Source organism: Macaca nemestrina, chromosome 2, assembly GCF_043159975.1.
Source record: "Macaca nemestrina isolate mMacNem1 chromosome 2, mMacNem.hap1, whole genome shotgun sequence".
Classification (NCBI taxonomy): Eukaryota; Metazoa; Chordata; class Mammalia; order Primates; family Cercopithecidae; genus Macaca; species Macaca nemestrina.
Window position 1 is genome coordinate 10,895,890 of NC_092126.1, and position 25,786 is coordinate 10,921,675.

General features: G+C 43.6%; 2 protein-coding genes across 8 annotated transcripts in view; one reads left to right on the forward strand and one right to left on the reverse strand.

Moving 5' to 3' along the window:
- Positions 1 to 25,786, forward strand: part of LOC105470889 (MBL associated serine protease 1) — a 72,826-nt gene that overhangs the window by 15,054 nt on the left and 31,986 nt on the right. For 6 of the 7 annotated variants that reach the window (XR_011619547.1, XM_011723173.3, XM_011723174.3 and 3 more), the window contains 5 exons: positions 14,624 to 14,801; positions 16,482 to 16,613; positions 20,501 to 20,697; positions 24,038 to 24,185; positions 25,611 to 25,729. Coding sequence is in view for 6 of the 7 variants with exons in the window: in XM_011723173.3 (XP_011721475.1) it covers positions 14,624 to 14,801; positions 16,482 to 16,613; positions 20,501 to 20,697; positions 24,038 to 24,185; positions 25,611 to 25,729 (774 nt within the window). In the remaining variant the exon portion in view is untranslated. Of the gene's footprint in view, positions 1 to 5,045; positions 5,196 to 14,623; positions 14,802 to 16,481; positions 16,614 to 20,500; positions 20,698 to 24,037; positions 24,186 to 25,610; positions 25,730 to 25,786 lie in introns of all 7 variants that reach the window. The other variant, XM_024789454.2, reaches the window with a different exon arrangement.
- Positions 1 to 25,786, reverse strand: part of LOC105470888 (receptor transporter protein 1) — a 142,642-nt gene that overhangs the window by 5,536 nt on the left and 111,320 nt on the right. The window contains exon 3 of the mRNA XM_011723163.3: positions 23,976 to 24,069. Coding sequence (XP_011721465.2) covers positions 23,976 to 24,069 — 94 coding nt within the window. The remainder of the gene's footprint in view (positions 1 to 23,975; positions 24,070 to 25,786) is intronic.

A 25,786-nucleotide genomic window follows, 5' to 3' on the forward strand; every position in this document is an offset into this window, starting at 1 on the left:
GCAAGTCACGTCTTCATTCAAGGCCTCAGTTTCCCCATCTGCCTGATGAGGGAACTGGACCAGCTGGCCTCTCCAAACCTTTCTGGTTCTGATGGTCTGTGACTCCCAGTCCAATGCCCCTTCCCTCAGGCCACATTGGGTCAGTCTGCATCCTGCTGTGTAATTGAGAGGTAAGTCGCTCCCAAGGGGGACTCTTCTGACCCCTAAGCTCCTAATTTCTGTGCAATGCTCTGTGTTTACTTAGAACATGCCCTCGACCTTCCGGCTGAACTCACTTCACCTACTGCAGTAACTCTGCTCAGTCTCTGGGAGTGGACAGGAGGCCTTGGCCCCAGAAGGAAATGAGAAATGGGTAAACATTTCTCATGAATTTCAATTGTAGTCTCCAGTGGAATTCTCCCACTCCAGAGACACAGGGTCCCAAACAGCAATTCTAGCTGACTCAGAAGAATTAGAAAAGGAAAATGAGCTTGCATCAGGGAAGTGTGATGAAAGCTCATTTCATGCCGAAAGTGCAAACAGCACAGGCTACAGGGTGATGGAAAACAAAAGGAAGCGCCCAGTGCTGAGGCAGAGAATGTGGGTGAGTGTGAGCTGGGAATGTCCCAGGTGTGGGTGTACATGGGGTGCACATCTCTGTGCTTGAGTGTATTACATGCTGCTCTTCAAAACACCTTGGTGAAGAGCAGTGCCTGAATTTACTTTGATATGCTTATAAAGGGAAAAGTTAGGGAAGGAGAGGTGTTCATTTATTCAACAAATATTTATCTAGTGCCTACAATTTATTAGAGCTTAGGGTACAGCAGTAATTAGAACAGACAGAAATCTCTAAAGTGAGGCTTACATTGCACTGGGATACACAGACAGTAAACACTAAACGTAATACCTAAGTAGATGATGTAGTAAGTAATAAGTTTACGGGCAAAGAAATAAAATAGAGCAGGGCTCTGCATGAGTCGAGATGGGGGCTCTGATTTAAATATGGTGCTCATTGAGAGAGTGACATTTGAGGAAACACTTGAAGCAGGTAAGAAGGTTAGCCATGTGGCTTTCTTGGTGGGGGGGCTACCCTTGGGCCACTCCAACCAGAGGGAACATTCAGTGCCTCCAGGTGGAAAGTGCCTGGTGTGTTTGAAGAATAGCAAGGATGGCAGTGTGGCTGGAGGGCAGGAACATCAATGAAGACAGAGGTACAGAAGGAGAGCGGGATGGGAGGCTGCAAAATAGGGTTCCTGCTAAATGCTGCCAGGCAATGGCAGGCTTCGCAAGCTGCTTTCATGCCCCGAATCTCATTTGACTTGACGTTCAGAGGATAGTATTAATGTCCACTTTTTACGTCTGTGAAAACTGCGGCCTGGAGACAGGGGTATGAGTGCTAACAACCAGATTGGGGGGTGGGGGCGGGGAATGGGGGAAAAGAGACGTGCAGTGGCTCATCATTCAACATGCAGATATCATAGACACAGAGAGCCCTCAGAGCATAGATCACAGAACAATCACATAATTAGGAAGTAATAAGTTTTCATAGAACTAATAGAATATATTTAATGGTAAGCTTGTGAAACTTAATGATGACTGGATTTCACAACAGGGGAGCAAAATCCCTAAAAAACTGACAGTTGGCTCCTAGAAACTGGTGAGAGCTGCTGGCTCCAGCACACCTACTGTCTGGGGAGGTTTAAGTGACCCCTGAGGTATGAGTGGCAGAGATGTGACAATTGGTCCTTATTCCAGTGCTCTTGTAGGATTTCAGTGCAAAGATTTGAGGATGTAAGTTTAGTGTGGGCCAGGGCAAGGTCCTGGACAGTGTCACAGGAACACAGCGGCTCACAATCCTTGAAACTCTGCTGGAAGACACTTGCCCAAGGCGGCCCCTTCTGTCCACTCAGCACAAGCCTCATCACTGCCCTCACCGGCATCCTGGCTATGACACACCTGGAGACAGGCAGCTTCTGCCGCAGAAGAACACAACCACCCTTTGTGTTTCCCATCCTCGGGCTATTTTCCTGTCCTGAACTGTTTGGGGCCCAGCCTCCAAGTTGCAGAAGGGATTTGCATATGAATGAGCTCAGCTCTGGAGTTCCAGAAAGGGTGAGGTGGGGGAGTCTGAGCCATTCTCAGGCCAAAGAGAGTGTCAATCCTCCCTGGCTGTCCCTCCCAGACACAATTCCCAGACTCTTCCCTCCCACCCCACCCCCCAGCCCAGCTCCCTCTGAGACGGTGGGCACTGCTGGTTTCCCACCTGCGGGATGCCCGCTTCCCAGGCTCTTGGCAGGACCCCTCCCCTGCCAGCTCTTTCTTCTCCCTCTGCTCATGCTGCCCTTTTCTGACCAGAGCCCTCCCGAGAATGGGCAATGCTTCCTGGCAGCAGTGGGATTCTTGGACTCTTTGGGATTCCTGGACTCTTAGGACCTTCCAGCTGTTTCTCTGGACCCCACCAGCTGTTTCTCAGGCCCCCACATTCTTTATGGTGCCAAGCATTTTCATGTACACAATACCTGCTTAGGGGCTCACCCAGCTCTGTTAGGAGGTTTTCACCCTGATTGACAAATAAGGACACCGTCCTGGGAAGAGCAGTGCACCTGCGCCCGGTACTGGCTCTGCCATTGACTGACTTTAAATAAGTCTGTTTCTCCACGTAAGAAAGGACAGGTATAGACTTGAGGTCTTTTCATGATCTTTTCAGCTCTGACCTTTGCTCTGGCAGGTGGCTTATCAGCTGTGCGATTCCAATTATTGAGCCAAACCCGGTTGTCAGAACATCCGGATGTTGTCTCAGGTCTGCTACTTGTAGGTTATGTGGACTTGGGGGAGTCCTGTCACCTCCCTGGACTCAGAACTGTCTCCCTGAAGTGCATTCACTACATGACTGCCATTAGGAGCAAATAAAATAGAGAAGGTAAATGTGCCCTGTCAACTGGAAAGTTCCACATAGAATGAGGAATTATTATCATCATCATTATTTTTATTACTTTTTTTTTTGATGGAGTCTCACTCTGTCACCCAGGCTGGAGTGTAATGGCGTGATCTCCGCTCACCGGAACGTCTGCCTCCCGGATTCAAGCAATTCTTGAGCCTCAGCCTCCCGCGTAGCTGGGATTACAGGCACCCGCCAGGACGCCAGGCTAATTTTTGTGTTTTTACTAGAGACAGGGTTTCACCATGTTGGCCAGGCTGGTCTTGAACTCCTGACCTCGTGATTCACCCATCTCGGCCTTCCAAAATGCAGGGATTACAGGCATGGGCCACGGTGCCTGGCCAATTATTATTACTCTTTTTTTTTTATGGTCGAAAGACTTGAGCCAGAACTGGAGCATTAACTTCCAGAACCTCTCATTTGGAGTCAACTTGAGCTTAGATCTGCCAGCTTAGTTATTTTTACTTTATGTGGCTTTCAAGAGCTTCTGAAGTGCAGCACACACATGCAAACACACATACCAGATGCCTCCTTCGTTTCTAGGCCCAGGTTTCTATCTGGTATCAGGTGCCTTTAACTTTCTTCTACTCAGATCCTTAACTGAAAGTAAAGCTACCTGGTGAAGTAGCAGGACTGGGCCATTAACCACTGGCCCAGTGGCTGGGAGTGATGGACTTTCCCTGAAGGTGAGCTCAGGAGTACCGAGCACTCACAATGAGCAGGAGTCAGCCCGGGGCTGTCAGTGAATCATTGGCCTACGATTCATGCATCTAGAAAAATCTTTTGAAGCACAACAAAGTAAAGAGAGAAATTCCTAGACTTAATGCTGTCTTCTTGTGGACAGAAGCCTTCAGAGACCCCTCACTTTGCTCTGATCGCCTTTCATAACTTAAGAGTACCCTTTTGATGTCTCCCAGCCCCAGGACTGTTGGAAGGCTTTGCAAAGTGCAAAGAGCCAAGCAGCTAATAAACCACCTGCCAGAGGAGGAGGCTGGGCTGGGAGGTCTCTCTAGGTGCCCTTCCAGCTCTATCAGCTTGGGTTCTGAGTCCCCACAAAAGGGGAAACCACTGCTGATGGCTTCAGCAAGATTAGGAAAGGAGTGAAATGCAGAAAATAGAGGGTATCCAGGGACAATCTCAGCTTCTTAATGTTCTCCAAATGCATGAAGTGACCCATGGCAACTAGCTGGGAGCCAGAACGTGTCATCTTGGTTGGTGGATGGATCTCAGCAGTCCTGTTTTTCTCGTTGATGTACTGAGGGCTCAACATATCCCAGGCACTTCTCTGAGTGTTTTACGTATATCAACTCCCGTCCTATTTACAACAGTTCTGTGATATAAATACCATTATTTTCACTATTTGACATATGAGAAGACCTGTATACAGAGAATATTAGCTTTCTATGACTTCTGTAACAATGATCACAAACTAGGTGGCTGTTTAAATGGTTAAGTTTCTTAACCACAGAAATTTGTTCTCACGCAGTTCTGGAGGTGAAAACCCTGAGATCGAGGTGTCGGCAGGACCATGCTCCCTCTGAGGGCTCCAGGGGAGAATTCTTCCTTGTCTATTCTAGCTTTCTAGAATAGGCAGTTGTAGGCGGGCAGTCTTTGGCACTCCTTGGCTAGTGGCAGCGTAACTCTAATCTCTGCCTCTATCTTCACATGGCTGTCTTCCCTCTGTGTGTGTCTCTGTGTCCAAACTTCCCTCTTCTTATGAGGATACCAGTCACTGGGTTAGGGTCCGCTCTAACCCTGTGTAGTGTCATCTTAACTTGATTACATCTGCAAAGACCTATTTCCATATAATGTCGCATGCAGAGAAACAGGGGTTAGAACTTCAACATGTATTCTAGGGGGACACAATTCACCCTATAGTACAGAGAATTTAAGTAATTTTTCCAACATCTAATCACTGGAGAAGATCATATAAAAATGAGGTACCCTAGTAAGTAAGGGGTTGCATCCTAAAGAAACAGAAAACCTAACAAATTGAAAACAATTCACAATTTGACTCAGTCTTGAGAAGTCAACAAAGGGCAGAGATGCTCTTATTGCAACCTTTCTTAAATATCTAAGATCTATCTTTCTTCTCTTTTTCTCTCTCTCTCCCTTTCCTTTCCTTTAGGTCTTCATGAACTCTGGACGAAGAAACTCTCCTGTCTCCCCTTAGCCATCTACTTACACCTACCTACTCACTCCTTGGACTTCACAGTCACAAAAACTGTCCCCTGACATGAGACCCTCCCTGCCATACACAGACATATGTGACTTTTAGGTATTCTGAGTTTCTTGATGTTTTCTCAGAATTTTACTTTTCACCTTATTGTTTATGAAGCAAAGATCTCTTTTTCAACTCTGTTGAGACCCAAGGGCTAGAGAAATGAGAGGGGGTGACAGTGCTGAGGAGTACCCACGCCATGTTCTGTGATGAAGGGAAGACGAGGGGAGGAGGGTGATAGCAGATGCATGACCTTGCATTTCCAGGCTGGTTTAGTTGCTCCTCCTGTGTGCCCCACTTGTTTGTTGACTTGAATTAACCGATTTTATACCATGGGGTGAAAGATAGAGAGAAGCAGCTTTGAGCTCAAGTTTCTTTTTAAATGTAAAAAGAGAGGAAGAAGAAAAATTACCTATAGTTCCACTAACCATTGCTAAGAGTTACTTTAATTCCTTCTCCTTCTTATTTTCAATGCATACTTTCAACATAGGTATAATTATACCATATATACTATTTTTTCTGCTTTTTCACTTAGTATCGCCTCCTAAGAATATTTACATATTGCTACAAACTCTCCATGAATGTGATAATTAATGGCTGCCTTGTGTTTAGAAGTTAATACTAATTTAACTATTTCTCTAGAATGGGATATTTACAGTATTTCTAATATTCTATTATTATATGACTGCTATAAATATCTTTGTTTATAGAAGTCTTTTTTCCACATTTAGAATATTTTTCCCTAGGTTATATTCCCAGATATGGAGCCAAGAGATAACTTTCAAAGTCCAGGATAATCCAAATAGCCTGATCTATCTTGGAAGATGCTGAGTTTCTCATCCCTGCAGCTGATAGTGAAAAGGTGGTATGATATTCGCTAAGGGTGTGGTAAAAAGATAATAGGTTAGACTAGGTGACTTTTGAGGCCCCAGGAACGCATGAGATTGTGATTCTCCAAATTTCAGTTTACAAACATCAGCCTATTCTTTGTCCCAAATCACTTTCTTACTTGCTATAAAAGTTATCTATTGCTGTATGATAAACCACTCCAATAGTTAGTAGCTAAAACAACATCCATTTTGTTTGCTTATGATTCTGTGGTCAGGCGTTTGAGCTGGGCCCAATGAGAGGGTCTTTTTGCTGGATTAGCCTGAGGTCATTCATGCAGCTACAGTTGTTCAGAGGCATGTCTGACGCTGGAAGGTCAAAGATGGCCTGAGTTGCTCATCTCGTGGCTAATGGTGAATGCCAGTGAATTGGTCCAGAGATTTTAATCAGATGGTTCATCTCTGCCCTCTGTGGCCACTGATTCTCCAGTAGGCCTCACAGGGCTTCTTCACACAGTTGCCTCAGGGCAGTATTCCACATATGTAAGTGTTAAAGAAAAAATTATTCCATTGTACTTGTTAAAGTGTGGTAAGGCAGACTTTATTCAGGACGAGGACAAAAAGTATAGGGACCACGACAATGGGATTTTGCAGTGAGGGAGAGAGATTGGGTTCAATTTTGAGTATAGCATGGGCAAGTGGGGATTTAAAGCCAGGGAGCAGGGTGGAGGTCAGCGGATGTTAAATTACTAAGAGGAAACATCAGGGGTAAGGGGGGTTCTAGCTAAAATGACCTAACAGGATTCTTGCTGATGACAGGCCAAGATGATCAGACAGCACCTGGGGGATGGTGGAGGATGAAGATCCCAATTCAATCTCTAGGGTGAAAAGATTTCAGGGATGGGGCATTCTTGCTACACTGATTCAGCAAATATTTTGCTAAAACTGAGTTTTACAAGGAAGTACACAGATGAGCCGAGGAGATGTTTCAGAAGTTGACTAAAGTTTGGCTAAGCAAAGAATCTTTGTTAATAGCTTGAGGCCTTAACAAAGGCCTAAACAAAGGCCTAAACAAAAGAACCTTGAGGCCTAAGTTTGGAAATAGTATACTGCTTTCAACGTGTTGTACACTTATTGTCAAAGCAAGTTAGGTCAATCAATGAGCGGTGAAGTTACATTGCAAAAATTGTCTGTGTGCAGAAATGGAAGAGATTATTGTGAATAATTTTTGCAAACAATATATTATAATCTATCCTAGGGACAAAACAATTCATGTTCTTTGCATATGCAAAATGCACATTTGCCCCTTCTCTCAAAGTTTTATCCCATTAGCAGGTCAGGCTTGAACTCCAGGACCTCATGATCTAAATCAGGTCTAGAGTCAGATGACAAACAAAGATATAGCTCTTGAAGTATATCTCCTCTGGATTTAGAGATCTCTGAACCCAAAAGAAAAGTTATTTTCTCTCCACATGCTCAGTATCTCCTTGTCTTGGTGAGAGAAGAATAAGATAACCACAATAGAATTTCCATTGAAAAATGAAAAAAGTGGGAGGCTTATAGCAATTACTGCTCCATAGTATTTCTGAAATTTAGCCAGGCAAACGTTGCTGACTCCAGACACCAAGAATGTTCCTTGATTAGAGCCCACTTCTGCTTCCTGGGAGTGGTGAGAGTGGATCCCCAGTCCATTGCTCTCTGGGAGCGGTGAGAGTGGCTCTTGCCTCTGATCTTGACTCTGCCTCTGGCTTCTTAGCTTTGCCTTCTGAGACGTTCTTTCCTTTCTATAAGAAATGGCCCATGTTTGCAGCTGAGTAGTCTATTTGGCTCACTTCCTGTACATAGAAACCTGAAGCTCAGGAGCCTCTTTTCATTTTGAATTGCCACAATCATTTCTAGTCCAAGCTGATATAGCTCCCTTAAAATCTTTTTGGGTCTCCTATGTAGCAGAATATAGTTCACTCCACTAGATAAAAAACATATCCACAGTTCTTTTCAAAATAGACCTTCCTACTTTGAAGGGCATGTCATGATGCTACAGAACGATGTTCTTAAGATTCTCCTGGCTAACCCGGTGAAACCCCGTCTCTACTAAAAAATACAAAAAACTAGCCAGGCAAGGTGGCAGGCACCTGTAGTCCCAGCTACTTGGGAGGCTGAGGCAGGAGAATGGTGTGAACCCGGGAGGCGGAGCTTGCAGTGAGCTGCGATCCGGCCACTGCACTCCAGTCTGGGTGACAGAGCGAGACTCTGTCTCAAAAAAAAAAAAAAAAAGATTCTTAGGTGCCTTGTGGTCTGGCTGATAGGGAGTACTAGGTACTGCCTTAAATATTCTAGGTCTTGACAAATGATTCTTACAGCCACATCATTGATTTGACATTTACCCTGAAGCCATTTTTGGTTTTAAAATCTTTCTTTTTTTTTTTTTTTTTTTGAGACAGAGTCTTGCTCTGTTGCCCAGGCTGGAGTGCAATGGCATGATCTCAGCTCACTGCAACCTCCTCCTCCCAGGTTCAAGCAATTCTTCTGCCTCAGTCTCCTGAGTAGCTGGGACTACAGGCACCCACCACTACACCCAGCTAATTTTTGTATTTTTAGTAGGGATGGGGCTTCGCCATGTTGGCCAGGCTGGTCTTGAACTCCTGACCTCGTGATCCACCCACCTCGGCCTCCCAAAGTACTGGGATTACAGGCGGGAGCCACTGCACCCAGCCTTAAAATCTTTCACTAGTGGATAGACTGTTTTCCAACCCAGCTAGTTCTGGGCGCTCTATGTTTCCTCTAAGTTCCGCTCACGTATTGGAGACTTACTTCTTCCTGAAGTACATTGCCATACACAACTAGAAGAACATACTGACACTTTCAACATCCTGTCTAAAGATTTCCTTAGCCAGATATGCAAGTTCATTACATACAGTTTTCTTTTTCTTTCTTTCTTTCTTTTTTTTCTTAGACAGGGTCTCGCTCTGTTCTCTGTTGCCCAGGCTGGAGTGTAGTGGCATGATCATGGCTCACTGCATCTTCAACCTCCCAAGCTCAAACGATCCTCCCACCCCAACCTCCAGGGTAGCTGGGACTACAGGCACGCGCCACACCACCACACCTGGCTAATTTTTGTACTTTTTGTAGAGACAGGGTCTTGCTATGTTGCCTAGGCTGGTCTTGAACTCCTGGGCTCAAGTGATCCCCTCACCTAGGCCTCCCAAATTTCTGGGATTACAGGTGTGAGACACCACACCTGGCCCATTACATACACTTTTCTACCTTCTAAGTTGCCGCAGACAAGTTTTGCCAATTGATTCACCACTGCATTACTCAAGTGGTCTGTTTTATACTCCTATAGCAGTCTCTTCACTGTTTTTCTAGTATTTACTTGCTAGCTGATCCCAAAACTGGAGCCACATATTCTAGTTTTCTGTTACTGCAGCATTCTACTTCTGGTATCAATAACTATATCAGTCAGACTTCAATCAGGAAGGCAAAGTCTTTATGAGTAATATGAGATAATTAATATTTATGGGTATTAGAACTCATGTAATTATAGAAGGAGTTGGGCAAGTGAAAGTTGGGAATGGGGAGTTAGAGGATTACAGAAAAGGTTGTCACCAAGCAGTTCTTTTAAAGCCCTGGCATGGGTGGAAATACTTGCATCTGCAAGGGAATCTGATAAGTCAATTCTACCTAAGGGGCCAAAGTGCAATTATGAAGGGGAGGCTCATGGAAAGGCGTCTCTGAGAAGCTGTTGGCTATAAGCAGCTACCACCTCTGTGGTTTCACCTGAAAGCATCTGGTGATAGGCATGGGCCACTGTTGGTCATCAGAGCTAGCAGTTATAAAGAAGAGCTGGGTTCAGAGTAAAGGAATGTGAGAGCAAGTGAGGATGTATTGGACACATCTACACCTTTCTTTCTCTGTATGTGATTACAAAACAACCTTCAGTGAGTGATGACTATTGCCTTTCAAGCTTGCACAAATTCCTCTTTTGGCCAACTCTAATCCGGAATTATACAGGGAAAGAAAGTCTGGGGAACATAACTCCCAGAGTAACTAAACTGGCAACAGGGTAATCCAGCATACTCCCTAAATGTCTGCCTAAATTAGGTCTGCAATGCTCCTCAAGGGCCCTGAGCAGATTTCAGAAAGGCTCCAGGAGTTAGCTCGGGAACATTGACAAACAAAGTCATGAGGCATTTGGGTTATAAGACAGCCTTTGTTTATTTGCCTAATGTCTTAGAGGAGCACTGGCTAGGGAATCAGGATGTTGCAATTGTGGACCTAAAGCCATCACTCACTACATTCATTAATCATAAGATTCATTCTCCACTCACTAGATCCACCAGTCACCTTGCCCAATTTGTTCAAATTATCTGGGCTTCAATTTCCTCATCTATAAAAGGAGAGCAATCCCTCCTGGGCTGCTTTCTCTATACACTGCTTTCAGGAGCCAGTTGGTAGCCGTCAATGCATTTGTTAAGCTGATGTAATGAATTCATGGACATGCAGAGAGCAGCCATACATAGTGAGAGTAGCTGTCCTTCCATAGAGTAGCTGTTCTTCCATAGAGTATCTGTCCTTCCACAAAAATTTGGTCAACCCCTGCTGCCCTGCCATAGTTTTGCCTAGGAGGTTTGTGCTGTTTCTGCTGAGGTAGGAAACTCATGGAAACCAAAGCCTCGTGGCTTCTCCTTTTCAGATCTGCCTTCCCAGCTCTCTGTCCTCAACAGATCCCCTTTCTGACACCAGGCAATGGGTAGTGGGGAGAAGCAGTTGAGACTTGAATATCCCAGACCTTCACTATTTCCTCTCCCTACATACTCTACCCACCCCCTGCCATCCATCCACGATTTCTACCTGCCTAAATTCTATTCATGTTTCAGTCTCCAGCTCAAAGATTATTCTCTTCTTTCTAAATGTTTTCTGATTCTCCTCAGCTGGATGCAATCTTTTCCATTCCTTAAACCCCCAGGGCAGCCTATCTTTGATTGCACTTACCATACCCTGACAATACCCCAACACATATACCTTTGAGTACTTATCTTATTCTTCTACATTCCTGAGGCAGGGAACTTACTTATTAAGCTCGTATAACAAATAAATAATTTTTGGCATACTTCACATTAAAATGTAGACGGAACTTAGTACATACATATTTGGTGAATTGAGTTCAAAGAAAACAAATTGAGGACATATAGCCACATGTTGGTGTCCTAAATAGCAAGTCTATAAGGACACAGTTGCCCACAAGAAGAAATAGAAAAATGAAGAGTTTATGATTCTCAGCCGTGTGGGTCTCTATTATTACGAATGTTTTATCTTCACTTGATAAGGTCTCTCCATCATGTTGATATGATGACCTCTGAGACGGGACAGTCCAAATAGAAGCTAGGTCTCAATCCGCCTATACTCAGAGGTAAATGATCTTTATAGAACTCCATACTCCACAGCAGAGGATGCAAATGTTAACCAGGGCCAGTGACCCCTCTGTTTAAGTTATGACTGGAGCTGTCAGTGAGCTACATCCTCTCTAAGAGACAGTCCATGCACCCAAGATAAGGTTTCAAGAGCCCTTTGAGCCAGGAAAATTGTTTGGCCAAGTGTCTGTGTCTTTAGTCATGTACTCTCTGGGTTGGTGGGTTCTTTTCTCTCATCTCAGAATAGTTCCCAAAGCAAAACTGATATCAGAAAATGTTCGTGTTATCTCTCCAGTCTTGAGCAAGTCACTTCCCCTCTCTTGACCTCTGTTTCCTATAGAAGGAGGCAGATAGAAATAGCTCTTAAAGGTCCTGCCCAGCTCTGATATTCCAGGACTCTATTCTGAGCTACAGGCTGAATTCCCAGGGCCCCAGGCTACTGGCCTTCTCTTCTCTGCTTCTAAAAGGATGTATGGCTCAGATTTTCCCATGGGCCTCAGCTGGGGCATGCTTCCTGTTCTCTGGAATACTGTGGCTCTGCAGGTGATAACCATTTATCTGCCATTACGAAAAGGTCCTTAAGCCCAGACGTTACAAGGAGGGAGGTCATTTATCGCAGACCCTAAGTAGTATCTCCCTAATCCAAATGACCAATGGGTTCATTGAAAAGTTCATGTCCCAGTCATTGCAAAACCCAAGAGGCCTTGGGGATACCAAATTACAGAAAGAAGGCTGTGTAGCTGGAACTGTTAATGCCCAAGGCATGACTAGTCATTATTAACAAGTTCAAGTTCATCAACAGGCAGTAATCTGAGTGTTAAAATTCCTGCTTACCATCTTCTGGTTGGTTTATATAATATATGACTATGATGATTTGTTAGAATTCTGTTAGACTATGATGACTACTATGTCTGAATTGGAAAGGAATCTAGAGCTCAGCTAGTCTAAACCCCTGTGTTTACAGGTGAATAACTGAGAGCTAGAAAGGAGATGGCCCAAAATGCAGGATATGGCAGTGTCAGGAACAGGACCCAGGACCTCCAACTGCCAGGATCCTATATATCATATTACTCCAAAGCAGAGGTCACCAAGATGGTATACTCTAGTTCATGCAGTTACTCACAGAAGAATCCCTTTCCCAGGCCCTCATTCTAAATCTATTTAGCCTTTTTTTATTAAGTTCTAGCAAGAGCAGTTTAACTGGTTTCTAATTCACAACATATTAAAAATAAGCAGACAGAAAAGTACAGTGAATAGGCTGATAAAAAGACAAGAAATAAAACACCACATAAAGAAGATTTCAGAATTTCAAGGCTTTATAGTCCGGCAATGTTTAATGCAGGTCAAGCGACATTACACAACTCCATATCCCCAAGATTATCACTTTAATGTAGTATCACAATGGCTGACATTCATAACAATGTCCCTGGATCACCAAGAAAGGGTTAGCATGTTTCACTAGAGAAAGTGGGTACTTCTTTAAAGAACTTTTTAAAAAAGTGTTACACCGAAAAGAAAATCTTTAGTTATAGTTAGGTAAACCTTTGGCTATCTGGAAAACTGAGTCAGACAAAATAACACAGCAGCTGGGGGTTCAAGGAAGTGACATTTCAGCTGTGTGCAGATAGGCACATTCTACAGTAACAAGACTGGTGTGAGTTTGGCTGGTATCTGCAGAGAAGAGGAATAAATAGCAAAGCCATGATCTCATCTTCTGTTTACACTTCAATTCCCAAAGTTAGTGATTAATTGTAGTTGTGTTTTGTTGCCAGGGCAAATTGTTTTTCTTTAAAACTCCCACTTATTTTAAATAAATAAACCATTAGTTTCAAAACAGAAGTGTCAAATGTCAAGATATTTCTGACATGCTAAGCTAATGAACAAAACAATGAATTCATTAGAAGCTACTAGAGATAGGCAGCCTTTGAGAACTTTTCTTTAATGACTCTGAAAGGCAGCAGGAGTCATTCTTGGTAAGAGATTTTTTTCATGCATCTTGGCTAAAATATTAGTCCAGAGGTTGCAAACACAAATACAACTTATAAGAATTGGATTAGGTATAAGATAATTGAGTAGGTACGTCAAGAATTCATACTCAAATAAATATACCAACTAGCTATTATATGAAGCTTCCCAAACTCCTGTCTCACATAAAATCAGCTTTAGGCCACCAGTTTAGGATCTTTGCCTGGATCTCTGAATTCGCTCAGAGCCTCTGGCTCTTCCAAAGAAGGGAATTCTTTTAGCAAACAGGCATGTTTTTTGCATCTAAGTCTTAACACGAACATGTATACACCGAGATACACATTCAAACTACTTTTGGATGATTCCAATAAATAGTTGTGTATTAAGACTGCCTATTAAACATTAATGTTCACTACATGACTTTCCTGCTTAAAAGTTTTCAGCGTCTTCCACTTACTCACAGAATTAATGGCATTCAAGGTCAACCATAATTTACTTTCCATGTATCCTTCCAAGTACATCTCCTCCTACAATCCCCACAGACTCCCTGGCTACTCACTGTTCACAGAATGGGGCTTGTACTTTTAGTTCTTGTAAACAAATGTTTATTGGATAACTACTATGTGCCAGGTCCTGTTCCATGAACTGAAGACACATCTCTAAAGAAAATAAAGTCCTCTCCTGTAGCTTATATTCTAATGTGGATTGTTTGCCTGCTTTGAGTGCATATGCAGTGCTTCTGCTTGTATGAAAGCACTTGTCACACTGTATAATGCCTGCCTGTGTCTGTGTTCCTCAACCTCAACACTGCTGTCCTGTGCACAGAACTGTGTCTGACTATCTCTCATCACCTCCATCTCATGCTGGGCAGTAGGCACACCTTGGATATCAATGAATGACTTATATTGTGTATACAGTTTCCATTCTTTGGAAATGTGGTAAGTTCCTGTTGCACAGAGAATCTGTCTGTGAGGTCATCTAACTTTTTTAAAACTTTCATATTGAGTTGTTTTTAATAAATAAGCCTTTTCGTTATTGACAGGAACGACAAATATCAAGTTACTTCTAATGGAACTAAATAAGATGAATGAAACTGATCAGATGTCCACATTGACTTAACCTGTAATGCATCTTTTCTCAAGAATCCTTAACCTCCTTTCTTTGGGTTTCTCAGGCTGACTGACCTACTCTTGGGTGGCCTCTTCCTTTTTCTTTTAAAGATAAGAAAAGAAGCCTAGCTGGGAAACTGCTCACCTTGTTCCCTTTCTCTTTGACCTCAAAGGTAGAAACTGAGGACCAGGTGCTGGCAACCTTCTGTGGCAGGGAGACCACAGACACAGAGCAGACTCCCGGCCAGGAGGTGGTCCTCTCCCCTGGCTCCTTCATGTCTATCACTTTCCGGTCAGATTTCTCCAATGAGGAGCGATTCACAGGCTTTGATGCCCACTACATGGCTGTGGGTAAGTTGGAGAACCGACTCATCCTCAGGTCTCTCTCTCTCCCCCAAGATAAAAACTGCCTGGGCCCTCTCCTTTACGATGGAAATCTGTGTATGCACCACATAGATTATGCACCACGTAGATTCTACCATTAATGTCTTACTGCATTTGCTCTATCACATATCTATCCATCCATCTATCCTCTATCCATCCAGCAATTCATCTTTCACAAAGTGTTTTAACGTAAATTGCAGACATCAGTATACTTCTTCCTAAATAATTCAGCATGCATATTATCTTGCTAGAGTTCAATATTTGTTCACAGTATTTTTTCTTTTTGTGTAAAATTGACATAAAATGAAATACACATATCTCATGTATACATTTGTTGAATTTTGAAAAATCTATATTTGTGTGTAACCCAAACCTCTAACAAGACATTGAACTTTACCACCAGCCCAGAGGGTTCCTTTGTGTCCCCGCCCAGTCAATCTCTGCTCCCACTTCCCTTAGAGGAAACAACTGTTTTCATTTTTTTTTCTGCTATAGATTAATTCTTGCCTCTTCTAAAACTTCATTTAAATGAACACGTAGAGAATATATTTTGGGGATGAGGATTCTTTTACTCAGCATCATGTTTTTGAAGTTCATTTATGTGTCGCATGCATCAGTAATTTGCTCCTTTTGCCGGCAGAGTAATTTTCCATTGTACGAAAATACTAAAGTATGTTTACTCATTCTCTCATTGATGGCTACTTGGGATCCAGCCATTTTTTGGCTCTCACTAATAAAGTTTTTATGAACCTTCTTGTACAAGTCTTTTTGCAAACATATGTTTTCAATTCTATTGAGTAAATATATAAGAGAAGAATTGCTGGGTCAGAGGATAGGTATATGTTTAGCTTTATGAGACATTGCCAGACCTTTTCCAAAGCAAATGTACCATTTTCTATCTGTCCCCCAATGTATGAGAGTTCTGGCTGCTCCACATCTGCACCAACATTGGATGTTGTCAATTTTTTAAAATTTTAATCACTCTGGTGGGCATGTAGTGGTACCTGATTGTGGTTTAAATTACATTCCCTTAATGACTAGCAGTGTTGAACATCTTTTCATGTGCTTATTGGCCATTTGTTTATCCCTTTTGGGGAAATGTACATTCAAATGCCTAGGACAGGGCTTGACCCACATTAGGGGCAGAAAGAAAGAAAGCATGAAGTAGAAGTTAAGAGCACAAGCTCTGTACCCAGCTTGTCTGGATTTAAATCCCGGGTCTGCCACTTACTATCTGTGTGACTCTAAGTTCGTTAATGCCTCCATGTCTCCATTTCATCCTCCATAGAATGAATAGTAACAGAACGCGTAGTAACAAATGTGCAATACTTCATGAGGTTGTTATCCCACACACGGTTATTATTATTATGACTGTTAGAGGATAGTGGTCCCACCAGAAGTCAGGTTGCCTGGGTTTGAACTTGGCTCTTTGTGACCTTGGGTAAGTTGCCTAACCTCTCTGAGTTCCAGTTTCCTAGTCTGTAAAGTGAAGATAATGGCTACCTCTGGGCTGTACGTGAGGATTAAATGAGAGAATGCATGAGTCTCCCAACATAGTGAGTGGCCCATATCAAGTGCTCTATAAATGTTGGCTATAGTCTTCATCATCATGCATGTATTGATGGAGAGGCTTTACCTGCCCTACAGATGTGGACGAGTGCAAGGAGAGGGAGGATGAGGAGCTGTCCTGTGACCACTACTGCCACAACTACATTGGCGGCTACTACTGCTCCTGCCGCTTCGGCTACATCCTCCACACAGACAACAGGACCTGCCGAGGTAGAGACTACTAATGATTCTATGCATTGCCCTTATAGGCCACATCCTCAATAACCTTAGATGAGGCTCAGAGAAAGACAGATATGCAGTAGAAATAAGTAAAAATGAAGTCAATGATGCACCTCAGACCCCACGTGGATGAAGATGCAGAAATGTCCACCCAGCCTGGAAACCCAAACTTGGGTTCCCAAAGGAGAGAAGCTGTAGACTATCTGGCCATCTTTCTTTCTGGGCAGCATTTTTGCTATATAGGTTGCTGTGTCTTATCCTATTGTAGGCAATTGGTCTGGTCAAGTTAGGGGAAAACTGGGGTTTCCCAGTTCTTTCTCTTTGAGTCATGAATTATGCTTTACCCAGCAACCCCTTTTCCTCTTTTTTTCCATAGCCCCTAAGTTCCTCTACAATAAAGAGACCTCAGTCCAAAGGGAAGAAGACAGAGAGGAAAGAGGCAAACAGAAACAGCCAGAAAACTTCCCATTCCTTCTCTCTTTGTTTTCATCTCTCATCAACATACGTACTATGCTGTAGTCTCGTGCTTAGGGAGGGATGGAGAAATGCAAGGGTTTAGCCACTTTCTAGGAGGAGCTCTTGGGCTAGTAGGGTAATGGCCACGTAAGCAAATGGTGAAGTGTCTTATGGTCTCTATTTTAACAGTAATGTTTCCATTACATTTACATAATGGAAGTATGGACGTAGCACAATCAGACCTGTGCAGGCAAACACCTCCAAGAGTTGTGACCCTTGACAGAGATGAAAGAATAAGGAGAAGAAGGGCCTTCCAGGTGGAGAGAACAGCTTCTGCAAACAATCAGAGGTGTGATAGAACTTGCAATGTTTCAGGGAACAGCCAGTAGATTAGTGTGGTCCAGGATAAGCATCTATGCTTGAAATCTCACTTGGAAGCTCGGTGAGGGATCACTGGAGGAGGGCAAGTCTGGAGACAAAAGTTCTTTTTCTTCCTCCTTCAAAAGCTGCTATTTGCTTCTGAATAAAACCCTATATAACACATCAGTATAAAGCGATCTAAAACCAAAAGAACAGGCAAGTACAGGATTTTTCTTAAAGAGTATATGTTTTCTATTGCTTTTATTCAGTTGAGTTTTTACTGAGTGTCTACTATGTGTTGAGTACAGTCAGGGCCAAGAATGCTTAGGGCAGAGCAAGCTTTCTCACTCATTTTCTTCATTTTCACCCGTCACCAGGAGCTTTTTAAAATATCATTTTCCTAATAGTTCCTCTCTCCTCCATGAAATTTTAATACCACAGATATACTATATATCTGTTTATGTACTGTATGTCCATCTGTATATTGTGCATTTAAAAAGTAAGACCTTCCCCACCAAGAAGGAACTTTAGCTTTCTTGAGGGCAAGATCGCCCCCATGAGAATGCTTGGGGTAAAAAATGAAAACAGTTCGGAACTCAGGAGACTTCTACCTTCACGTTGTCCTGCAGCTCATAGCTGTGAAACTTTAAGTTAGTCATGCCCCCTTTCTCAGAACCACAGTTTTCTCATTTGCAAATAAGCAGAATGAACAAGGGCGTAGAAACATTGACATCCCAGATCTACGATGAACTGGCCCAAGGGTAAAGTCTTAGTGACAAATCAAGGTTCCTTAGCAGGGCTAAAGTCATGTCTAGGTTCCCAGGACAGTGGATTCTTGGGTGCAGTAAATGCAGTGGGGAACGAGGCAGAATTCCTGCACTCACAGAGTTTGTAGTCCAGCGGGAGCAAGAAAATAAACATAAAGTAAAGGAGCTGTTAAAAGAAAAACTTGAGACAAATTAAATTTAACAGAGTTTAACTGAGCAAAGAACAATTTGAGAATCCTCCCCTCCACCCACCCTACCACCACCAGAATATGTTCAGACCAACTCCAGGGTTGCTCATGCTGGATAAGATTTATGGGAAGTAGAAGAAAAGTGATGGACAGCAAATGGAAGTCAGGTACAGAAACAGCCAAATTACTTACAGCTTGGTATTTGCCTTGTTCGAACATAGTTTGAACAGATGGCCACCCGTGACTGGCCAAAACTCCGTGATTGGTACTGTTAACTTAAAAATCAAGATTTCAAATCTGTAAGTTTAGAAAAAGAGAGGAGATTTTATTCCTTATAAAGTCTTACAGCAGGTGGCCATCCTCATAGTCTGGGAAGCACCACTTCCAGCCAAGACCAGAGACAGGCACTTAAAAGGAGGAGGGATTGAGGTAGGAGCTTTATGCTGAACAGGTTGGCTAAACATATTCAACAGGTTACAGGAGGAGCTATGAATATTTATGACAGTGGTCCTGACACATGCATATTGAACACACATGCATGCAACATATGACCCATGTTCATTTTGGGATGGAGACTTCACAATAAATGTATTACAGTTAGGGTCCAAACGTCTTTTCAGGACAGGAGGCATTCAGGTGTGCAGCCTCTGTAAACTGGCCAGAACCAGGCCATGGTCAGAAGTCTCTTATCAAGAGAAAGTGACTGAAATCGATGTCTTGTTCATTCAAAGCCATAGTTATGGCTTGTGGAACAGGGTGGGGATCAGCCAGTCGGCATCTGGTAGAGCTGAAAATTGTTTTCATATCACTTATTGCAAGGCCAGTGCTTGTTCAGCTGCTGGAGATAAAGAAAAACTTTGTAGCATCGTTAGAACGTAGTTTCTGCTTTCAGTGCAGGGATGCATGACTTAACCCTTGCCTGGCATGGCCTTAGGTCCTTCATCATTTACAATTTGGTATTTTATTGCCACGAGTAGTCTGTTTTCTCACTCTCATGATCTCTATTTAACATTAATGCTGGTCACTTGTTGTGTCCAAACTGCAGAGAAACAGGGATATAGAAGGAGTGTCTAACCTACCACTCCATCATGGCCAGGAATTCCGTTTTAAGGTTTTTCTGGAGATCCTTTTGCCTCAGGGGGCCCATTAGGTCAGTGGAGGGCTTAGGATTTTATTTTTAGTTTACAGTAGAAGAGTAGATTACAGTCTACTTAAAAATCCAATTAGGTTACAGTTCACCATGTATGCAGAACCCTTCAGGCTGAATTTAAAATATGTAAGAAGGCCAGGCAAGGTGGCTCACACCTGTAATCTCAGCACTTTGGGAGGCCAAGGCAGGCAGATGGCTTGAGTCTAGGAATTTGAGATCAGCCTAGGCAACATAGCAAGGCCCCATCTCTAGAAAAACTACAAAAAGCAGCCAGGTATGGTGGCATGTGCCTGTAGTCCCAGCTATTTAGGAGACTGAGGTGGGAAGATCACTTGAGTCCAGGAGGCAGAGGTTGCAGTCGGCCGAGACGGCACCACTGCACTCCATCCTAGGTGACGGAGTAAGGTCCTGACTCATAAAATAAAATAAAATAAAATAAGTAAGAAGGAAGCTTAAGGCTACATTTAATTGAACACAGTGAATAGCACCATAAAGAAAAACAAAACAAAGACAGGGGCTAGAAAGTGAGGGTGTGTGTCAAGGGCCTATAGGAGATGAGGGATCTCCTGAAGTTCTGGGTGGAGGGAGGGCAGGATCACAGAGGTCCAGGCATCCCTCTGACCACTCCATCTCGAAACCCTTCCCTCTCAGATCCCTCTCCCTGATCCCCAAACCAGAGGATCTCATGAGAAGGATCTTCACACAGGGTAAACAGCCCTGGACAGACAATTAGAAAATCTGTGTTTGAGTCTCAACTCGGTAAATTGCTAGACATGAGACCTTGGATAAATCATTTCCTTTCATTGAGCTTCATTTTTCCCATCTGTAAAATGGAGATGCTGATACCTTCCCTGTCTACTGCTTGGGACCATCGGGAAACTCATATAGTAACAGATAAGCAAGGCTTGCTGTGGCCATGGTTGCGATGTGCCATCTTCTCTGCTATGTTTCCAACAGTGGAGTGCAGTGACAACCTCTTCACTCAAAGGACTGGGGTGATCACCAGCCCTGACTTCCCAAACCCTTACCCCAAGAGCTCTGAATGCCTCTATACCATCGAGCTGGAGGAGGGTTTCATGGTCAACCTGCAGTTTGAGGACATATTTGACATTGAGGACCATCCTGAGGTGCCCTGCCCCTATGACTACATCAAGGTGAGCCTGCAATGAACACTTGTCCTGGAGATGCTGGAAAATCTTGGCTTAGTTGGGAAAATTGATATTGCGGAATCTTCACCTTCTTCTCCCAGGATAGAGAGCCAAGCAGCTAGTTTCTCAAAAAGGCATTATTTAAAATAATATCTACCATCCTAATTAGATCTATTCCAGGAATCTCTGATCTGAAATGACCCCCCCGGCCATCAGGGAGGCTTGAGGAGGAGAGTCGTAAGGTTGAATCTGCATTTTAGAGAGGTCTCTTGCTGGCATGCCCAGCCTCATGAGCATGCATCCCATGCTGTCACATAGGGCCCTGTGCACAGAAGGGCCTCCTGCTTGGTTTAATAAACATATGAAACTATGTTTCTTCTGTTTATTTCTTTAGCCAACTACCAAGGCAAAGAAGAATGTATGAAATTTTTAATTTGTTTTAAATAAGGGGCCCCGTATTTTCATTTTGCCCCAGACCCCACAGATTATGCTGCTGGGCCCACTTGCGGGAAAAGGCTATGTCGAAGGCAGATAAAGATGGAAGAAATACCACAGGCAAATAACTACTCTATTTGTGGTTATTTCAATATTATAATTAAGAATTTGAGCCATGGCTGGGATAATGGGGAGATATTTTTGAGATGTCTGGAAAGTAAAACCAGAAATTCTTATAGAGTGAACAGCCAAAACATCCAAGTAGAGCTGAATATTAGGGTCTAGCTCAGAAGAGACACTGAGCTGGGGATAAAGATGGGTGCCGTCAAATGTTTAAAGAGGTGCTGATTTAAACTGTGGAAATGGGACGTCCTAGAAAAGAAAAAAAAAGGAAGCCAGAACACAATAGATTATGAGACCTAGATGGAGGAAGAGGAACCCACAAAAGAGGTCAGAAAGAGCCAGAAAATGAGACCGCCCAGGAGAAAGCTGTCAACAGTGAGAGAGGCAGAAAAGCCTGAGAGGACGCAAAAGAAAACTCTCGAACTTAGAGCCTGGCCTGTCCCCTACTTGGATACAGAGGCTAAGAGGCAGCTTGGCTGGAGGGTGATAGCAGGAAGCACAGGCCATGGGTTTTCTGTTTTGCTGTGTTAGCAAAGTGCCACAAACATAACAGCTTAAAACAATGCCAATTTCTTATCCCAGCATTGTGTCGGTCAGAAGTCCCAGTGAGCACAATGGGATTCTTTGTTCAGGGTCTCATGAAACTGAAATCAAGGAGTCAGCTGATGGAGCTCTTATCTAAAGACTCTGGAGAGGAATCAACTTCCAAGATCATTTAAGTTCTTGGCAGAATTCAGTTCCTTGCAGATGTAAGACTAAAATTCCCTTCTTCTTCCTGGCTGTCAGCCAGTGGTGGCTCTCAGCTCTAGAAGTTGTGCTTAGATACTTTCACATTGGTCCCTGCCATCACAGACAGTCCCTTCCATCAAATTCCTGTCACACTTCAAATCTCCCTGACTTCTGCTGCTGCTACCAGCAGAAGGAAACTGTGTGGAATGGGCTCGTGTGATTGGGTTAAGCCCACCCAGATAATGTCCCTCATTTTAGGTCAACTAATGAATAACTTTAACACACCTGCAAAATCCCTTTTGCCATTTAACATAACATCATCACAAAGTAACTCCAGGGGTGAAGGTGAACCTTCAATCTAGAATTCTGCCTGCCATAGTGTCTCAGGAGCTACACATGGGAGCCTTATCCAAGCATGCAACCTCTTGGGGCTTCATTTGTTTCCCCCTCTCCTCAATAAGGACAGGACAAAGATGTCACTTGGGATTGCAGAGGTCACCAAATGATTGGTAACGAGTCATGGCCCTCAACGATGGGAGAAAAGTGCATTAAAGACATAGAAAAGAACCAGGAATGAATGGTGGGGAATCTGGATCAGATAATAGAGCCTATTGCCTTCTCTTCCCTACTGCCCCCAACCTACTGCAAACTCATCACCTCCCTTCTGCTCAGCTGCAAAACTTCCCAACAGGTTTTTTTGTTTTGTGTTTTTGTTTTCTTTTTTGCTTCCACTCTTGACCTACACAATCTATCCTCCCATAGCATTGAGGGTGATCTTTATAAAAGCTAGATTCGATTGAGTTTGCACTTTAAATTAAACCTAAATTTCTCAGCACAACTTGGCCTTTGTCTGTTGTCCAACCTCATGCCATGGCACTCCCACTGCCCAGCCAGCCTGGCTTCCTGCCTATTCCTAACATGAGGCAAGCTCTTTACCAACCTTGGCCTTGATCTTTACATATGCAGTTTTCTCTCCCTAGAAAGTGTTCTTCCCTTCTCTTCAAATAAGCTCATACTCATCCTATGTATCTCAGATTCTCAATGCTACCTAAGGGAAAGCCCTTGCCTTGATCACCTAATTAAAGTTATTGTCTATTATATTATCATTATAGGAATGATTACTTCTATAGGTTACATAGATTTTACATCAATTATAAACATATAGCATATATTTCTATTATATATGCATATCATCCTGATTATTTTTATTACCCTTATGATGCCCTATAATTATTTTGTTTATTATTTGTTGTTAGTCTCCCCCAACTAGACTGCAGGTTTTTTGACAGCAGAGATTGTCTCTGCTTTATGCACTAGACAGCACTCTGCCCTTCTCTGAGCCACAATATGTTCATCTTTAAGCAGAAGATTTTTTTTTCAATTTAAGTACTGGGATACACATGCAGAACGTGCAGGTTTGTTACATAGGTATACACGTGCCATGGTGGTTTGCTGCACCCATCAATGTGTCACCTAGGTTTTAAGCCCCACATGCATTAGGTACTTGTCCTAATTTACTCCCTCCCCTTGCCCCGCCACCCTCTGACAGGCCCCAGTGTGTGATGTTCCCCTCCCTGTGTCCATGTGTTCTCATTGTTCAACTCCCACTTATGAGTGAGAATATGTGGTGTTTGGTTTTCTTTTCCTGTGTTAGTTTGCTGAGAATGATGACTTCCAGCTTCATCCATGTCTCTGCAAAGAACATGAATTAATCCTTTTGTATGGCTGCATAGTATTCCACAGTGTATATATGCCACATCAATGCCAGTCTATCACTGATGGGCATTTGATTTGGTTGTATACCTTTGCTATTGTAAATAGTTAAGTAGAGGATTATTAACCTGCCTTGTCCACTTCAAGAGTCATTGTAAATTATAAAAGAGAGAATGAAGATGAAACCATTTGGTGAATGGTACGGCTCATTAAAAACCTAAGTGAATATCAAGGGTTCATATGGAAGCTTCCAGAAAACCCAGAGTGCAGTGGAGAGGTATTACCTGCAGAGGCCATGTTGGCTGCTCAGATGGAACCCTCTCTTTCTCTCTCTCATATTTTGCAGATCAAAGTTGGTCCAAAAGTTCTGGGGCCTTTCTGTGGAGAGAAAGCCCCAGAACCCATCAACACCCAGAGCCACAGTGTCCTGATCCTGTTCCATAGTGACAACTCGGGAGAGAACCGGGGCTGGAGGCTCTCATACAGGGCTGCAGGTAACCTCTTCCCTCCCAGGTTACACTGAGCCGCTGTGCTTAGCCCTTGCAGAAGCAGTGGCTAAGGGAGGAGGGGTGCAAGCTTGGGTCTCCTCTCGGGACCTGATGGGACTCCCAATCAAGCAGCTGGGGATCAAGGCACGTGCTCTTTCCTGACTCAGTTTTCCATCTATAGAATGGGGGCAAGGGCAACAATAATGTTGGGTGGACTAGACAGGTGGTTTTCAAAACATGTACCTCAGTATCACATAGAGAGATTAAAGAAAAAGAAATCTTGTTTCCTGAACTCTACACCTCACACAGTGATTCAGTAGACTTGGGGAGGAGGGCCTTTTCAGCTCCAGCCTTCTCCAAGTCTAGGGTTAGAATTTGGATATGGGCCTGTAGCCCAGAATGTTTCACTATGGTGCTTTGCCTCCTTCTGGGTCCCCCATCGGCAAAGCCCATGGATCTCATGCCCCCGTCCCTCAAGTCAGTCAGTCCTGGCCCAAACCTTGATCAAGCCATTCAACCTGCAGTAACTGGTCTGTAGGAACTCAAGGAAGGAGAGGGTGAACATCAGTGACAAAAGATCACAGCTGGGCATGAATAATCCAGTTCATAGACTAAAACTCTGGCCCTGCCTACATTATCACATACACTGCCCAGATGGGGGAGAGCAGACAGGATCTTAACAAAGGAGAGTTTGTCTTAGAAAAAGTGTCAGGGATAGGCCCAGGCCTGAAGAGCCTGTCAGATTTAGCTTTTCGAGGAGAGGACTCAGAGGCATATGATCACAGCCTTTCTGATGCTTTGAAGAAGGGCCTTGGGAAAAAAGAGCAATTTGGGTCATCCTTGGTGGCCTGAGAGGACAAATGAGTAAAAATTACAGGGGCGCAAATTTCAGCTAAGAAGGAAAACAATGTTCATGTAATCAGCAGAGTCTGAGCCTGAAAGGTACAGGTTAGGGAGGCGTTAAGCTCCCTGTCACTGTGTCCCTGAGCCGCCATGCTTAGCCCTCCCAGGGGTGGTGGCTGAGGGAGGAAGGATGCTGGTAGTGGCTGAGGGAGGAGGGATGCAGGTTTGGACCTGGTGGGGCTCCTAGCTGAGCAGTATGTTTGGTGTCTACTGCAGAGGATGTTGTAAGAGAAGCATCAGACAAGGATTGGATTTAATGACATTTAACATTCCTCCCAATCCTGAGTTTTACTGAAATCATCTGGTCGACCATTTCATTCCACAAGTAAGGACGTGGTGGTCCAAGTTGGAAACTGCCCTATTCACGGCTCCAGAATTAGTCTCTTGAAGGGCCCGGAAGATCCATGCCTCCAATACCCAGTTCCATGTTTTATTCACCTTCATCAGGCCTTGCTTTCTAGGGACTGGCCCTTTAAGGTCAGAATTCTCATTTTCTCACCTGCTGTTCTTTCATTTGCTCCCCACCAGGAAATGAGTGCCCAGAGCTACAACCTCCTGTCCATGGGAAAATCGAGCCCTCCCAAGCCAAGTATTCCTTCAAAGACCAAGTGCTCATCAGCTGTGACACAGGCTACAAAGTGCTGAAGGTGCAGAGCCCTGCCTGGGAAAGGGTAGTGAGCAGGCCGCAGAAACTCTCCAAACCG